The sequence below is a fragment of the Astyanax mexicanus genome, chromosome 1 (genome assembly GCF_023375975.1).
Source record: "Astyanax mexicanus isolate ESR-SI-001 chromosome 1, AstMex3_surface, whole genome shotgun sequence".
Classification (NCBI taxonomy): Eukaryota; Metazoa; Chordata; class Actinopteri; order Characiformes; family Acestrorhamphidae; genus Astyanax; species Astyanax mexicanus.
The window spans coordinates 43981370-43985124 of record NC_064408.1 but is presented as its reverse complement, the minus strand read 5'-3'; the positions used below and the strand labels follow the sequence as shown (position 1 = coordinate 43985124).

The 3755-nt window shown below is 40.2% G+C and overlaps 1 protein-coding gene across 2 annotated transcripts; it reads left to right on the top strand.

The window, feature by feature from the left end:
* Nucleotides 1-327: 327 nt before the first annotated feature.
* LOC111193339 (zinc finger MYM-type protein 1) lies at nt 328-3551 on the top strand. 2 transcript variants are annotated; one of them, XM_049479039.1, is made up of 2 exons: nt 328-569; nt 1163-3551. In XM_049479039.1, exon 2 carries the CDS (start codon nt 1201-1203, stop codon nt 3325-3327), a length of 2127 nt encoding a protein of 708 aa, XP_049334996.1. In that variant the 5' UTR covers nt 328-569; nt 1163-1200; the 3' UTR covers nt 3328-3551. The 2 variants fall into 2 exon arrangements, with proteins under 2 accessions (XP_049334996.1, XP_022529426.2); XM_022673705.2 differs by lacking the exon at nt 328-569 and adding an exon at nt 687-1017.
* Nucleotides 3552-3755: the final 204 nt, after the last annotated feature.

The window sequence follows — 3755 nt, the reverse complement described above, 5'->3', positions numbered from 1 at the left end:
CTTTGTACTCTTTTAGGTACCGTATTTTTCGGACTATAAGGCGCACTTAAAAACTTTTAATTTTCACAAAAATTGACAGTGCGTCTTATAATACGGTGCGCCTTTTGTATGGATTTTACTCGTCAGGTTGTAAGGAGCAGTAAACACACACTCCGTGCAGCGTTATAGAGAGTTTCAGTGCTATACAGAGTCCAGAGCCGTGCAGCTCCGAGGCTGGAGCAGCAAATAGCATTAGCTAGCTTATTCACTGTTCAGAGATCAGTATTATCTAAATTTTACCCGTCAGGTGTAAGGAGCAGTAAACACACACTCCGTGCAGCAGTGGCGGTTCTAGGGGGGGGCCGACGGGGGCCAGTGCCCCTCCCACAACACGCTCGGCCCCCCCTACGGCCCCCCTAAATTAGGCGTGCGTGAGTCTCCTCACTTTAGCAAGCAAACAGTGACAAGGCGGCACACTAATGTAAAAACAAATTTTCCAGTCGGACCTTTTTAGGCGGCGGACCGGGTCTCCCTTGTTCAACAGACAGCGCGATTCAGCACCTGAATGTGTCTAAAACCGTGAAACGAAGGTATGTAAAATGTTCTGTTGAAACTCTGTTTTATTAGTTGTGTAATTAGGATAGCGTTTCTGAGAATGTGTTGTATATTAAGTACTTTATATGTAAAACGCTTGCTTGCTAACGCAGCAATTCCTCCGTAGTGGTGGACTGATACTTGTTTTTTGCTCTGTAGTTATTTTCAAAATGAAGAGGAAAAGTGATATTTCACACTTTTTCCAAAAAAAGAAAGAAGCTTGTGCAGAAAGTCAGGTACAGCCAGAGAATTCAAGTGAGGGACGAGCCACGGAACCTACACATAATGAGCGGCAAGAGCGGGAAGATAGTTCAGCTGGAGAAAGCGGTGCAGAGAGTGAGGAGACATTAGAACAGGGAGAGACAGATGAACATCATGGGAGTGAGGCTGAGTGTGAGGACCAGAGAAAAGAGCTGTTTGTGTCCACAAACACAGCACCATCAGGTTTGTGATGTCAAAATGCTCTGAGTCAGTTCATCTGTAGGTTTTTGGTGTGTTAAAAGGGTTTACAGTGTTACATTACATCTCAGTGCTGTTTCTCAAACGGATATTTGTTTAAATATTGTTCTTGTTTTTTATTTTTTTGCAGATATCAGCAAATGCAGAGATGATTCACCAGTTCAGCCAATGCTGAAAATATATCCAAGGACTAAGATGGGAGACAGGAGGAGGAGTTTCAAGGCAGCCTGGTACAATATCCACCCCTGGCTTGAATATTCCAAACATTCAGACTCTGCATATTGCTTTGCATGCAGACACTTCAGTCCTCCCAAAAGCTCAGAGACAGTGTTTGACTCAGTAGCTGGATTCCGCAATTGGAAGAAGGCAACTTACAAAGAGGGGGGATTTGCAATCCATGCAAGATCTGAGCGCCACAAACAAGCAATGATTGCATGGAGAGACTATCAGAAAGCTGTAAAAAATGATGCAACACTCTTAAATGCCCTAAACAAAGAACACAACAAACAGATTACAGAAAATCGGGACTATATTAAGACAATTGCTGAGGTTCTGCTGCTTACAGCCACACAGAACATTGCACAAAGGGGACACAACGAGTCTGCAGATTCTGATAATAAAGGGAACTTCATGGCAATTTTAGAAACAATAGCTAAGCATGACAAAACTGTGAAAAAAAGATTGACTTCCATTCATAATGCAAAATACACAAGCAAAGTAATTCAGAATGAGGTTCTGAGTTGTTTGGCAGACATGGTTCGTACCAAAATTATAGAAGAAGTGAAAGACAGTGAGGTCTTTAGCATCATGGTTGATGAGACCAAAGATGTGAAAAAAAAAGAACAGATATCTTTAGTAGTCCGGTACTATTTCAGCGGAGCTGTGCATGAGAGTTTTCTCCACTTTGAATCTGCTGATCGACTAGATGCAGCAGGGCTTACTGACAAAATTATACACATTCTACAAAGTCATGGTCTTGAGTACAGAGACAATCTAGTAGGCCAAGCATATGATGGTGCTTCTGTCATGAGTGGCAAGTACACAGGCGTCCAGGCGCGCATTAAAGAGCAAGCAAAGCATGCATTTTATGTCCACTGCAGTGCACACTGTCTTAATTTAGTTTTAGTAGACACTGTTAAAACTGTTCCTGAGGCAGACCAATTCTTCTCCTTGCTAGAAAGACTATATGTCTTTACATCTGGATCATATGTGCATCAAAAATGGCTTAGTGTACAAAAAGAGATGTATGAAGGTGCACCCAGAGAGCTCCAGAGGTTAAGTGATACCCGCTGGGCATGTCGGTATATGTCTCTACGTAACATTATTGATAGATTGCCTGCCATTAAGCGAGTCCTTCAGGAGATAGCCCATGAACACCATGGTGACAGATCTGTTGAGGCACGAGGTCTGCTTGCGCAAATAGATCTACAATTCATTGTTTATCTTGTTACATTCTGTAAAGTGTTTGGAGAAACAAAACTTCTCTCTGATATGCTACAGTCTCCATCTCTTGACCTCTCAAAGGCTGTTGATTTAGTTGAAGCCTTAATTCAGACTTTGAATGACTACAGGAATGAGTCTTTTTTTGATAGCCTATGGAATGAAGTGTTGACTACTGCTGAGCAGTGTGATACTGCAGTACAGCCAACTGCAAAACGACAAAAAAAGCTAAGCTCTAAACTTGGTGGACACTGTGTACTCTCGACTGTAGGTCAGAAAAGGTCAGATTCAGAACTAGAAAAAGAGAGTTTTCGCACAGGCTTTTTCTACCCTGTTTTAGATCATATACTCACTGAGCTTAACAGGCGGTTCTCCAGCAGAAACTGTGACCTAATGAATGGCATTCAAGCTCTTAATCCTAAAAGTGATGGATTCCTCAAAGAGGATACTCTGTTCTCATTTGCTAAAATGTATGAGTCAAACATTGAGGACTTGGGACATGAACTACATCAATTCAGGAGGATTTTGGAAAGGAAAATACAAACTGGTACGCCAAGACCCTTTAGTGTAGTTGAACTGGCATCATTTATGGAGCCTTATAAAGAGGTTTTTTTTGAGCTCTACAAACTGTGCAAAGTAGCTGTTTCAATTCCTGTTACTACTGCTTCTTGTGAGCGAAGTTTTTCTACACTAAAGCTGGTGAAAACCTATCTAAGGTCCACTATGACAGATGAGAGATTGAGTAATTTGGGTGTACTGAGTATTGAGTCAAGGAGGGCAAAGACCTTGAATCTAGAAGAATTTGTAGATCTGTTTGCAAGAAACCATAAGAACCGAAGAATACAGTTGATGTAATGGAACTGTATGTATCTTATGAGCTGTTTTTTTTTTTTTTTTTTGCACTAAAGTTTGAGTCCTCTTTGACTGTAAATGTACACTTTTAGTTGAGGATAGCAAAGGCCTTTGACCTGTTTTGATCTGTGGCAAGAATATGTAAATTGTAAGTTGATATAAATTGTACATGAAACAGAAAAAGTGAATAATATATTGTAAAGCATAATAAAAGCTTTGAAGGGTGATTTTTGTTTATCTGTTTTGTAGGAAACCTGTTGGTAAGAAAGCAGCATACAAACAATAAAAACAGCTGATTTAAAAGAAATGTAATATGAAACTGAAAAAAGGGATTAATAACATTTTAAATGGTAGCAAAGATACTGAAAGGTGATATGTAATTGAGTATGTATAAAACATAAGGATTATATAACTAAGCTGCAAATTGTGTA

What these genes read in the sequence shown, in the direction of transcription:
- LOC111193339 (XM_022673705.2), top strand. Translation starts at nt 744, where the DNA reads ATGAAGAGGAAAAGTGATATTTCACACTTTTTCCAAAAAAAGAAAGAA. An exon ending in CACAAACACAGCACCATCAG is followed by an intron (nt 1,018 to 1,162) that starts GTTTGTGATGTC and finishes ATTTTTTTGCAG; the next exon opens with ATATCAGCAAATGCAGAGAT.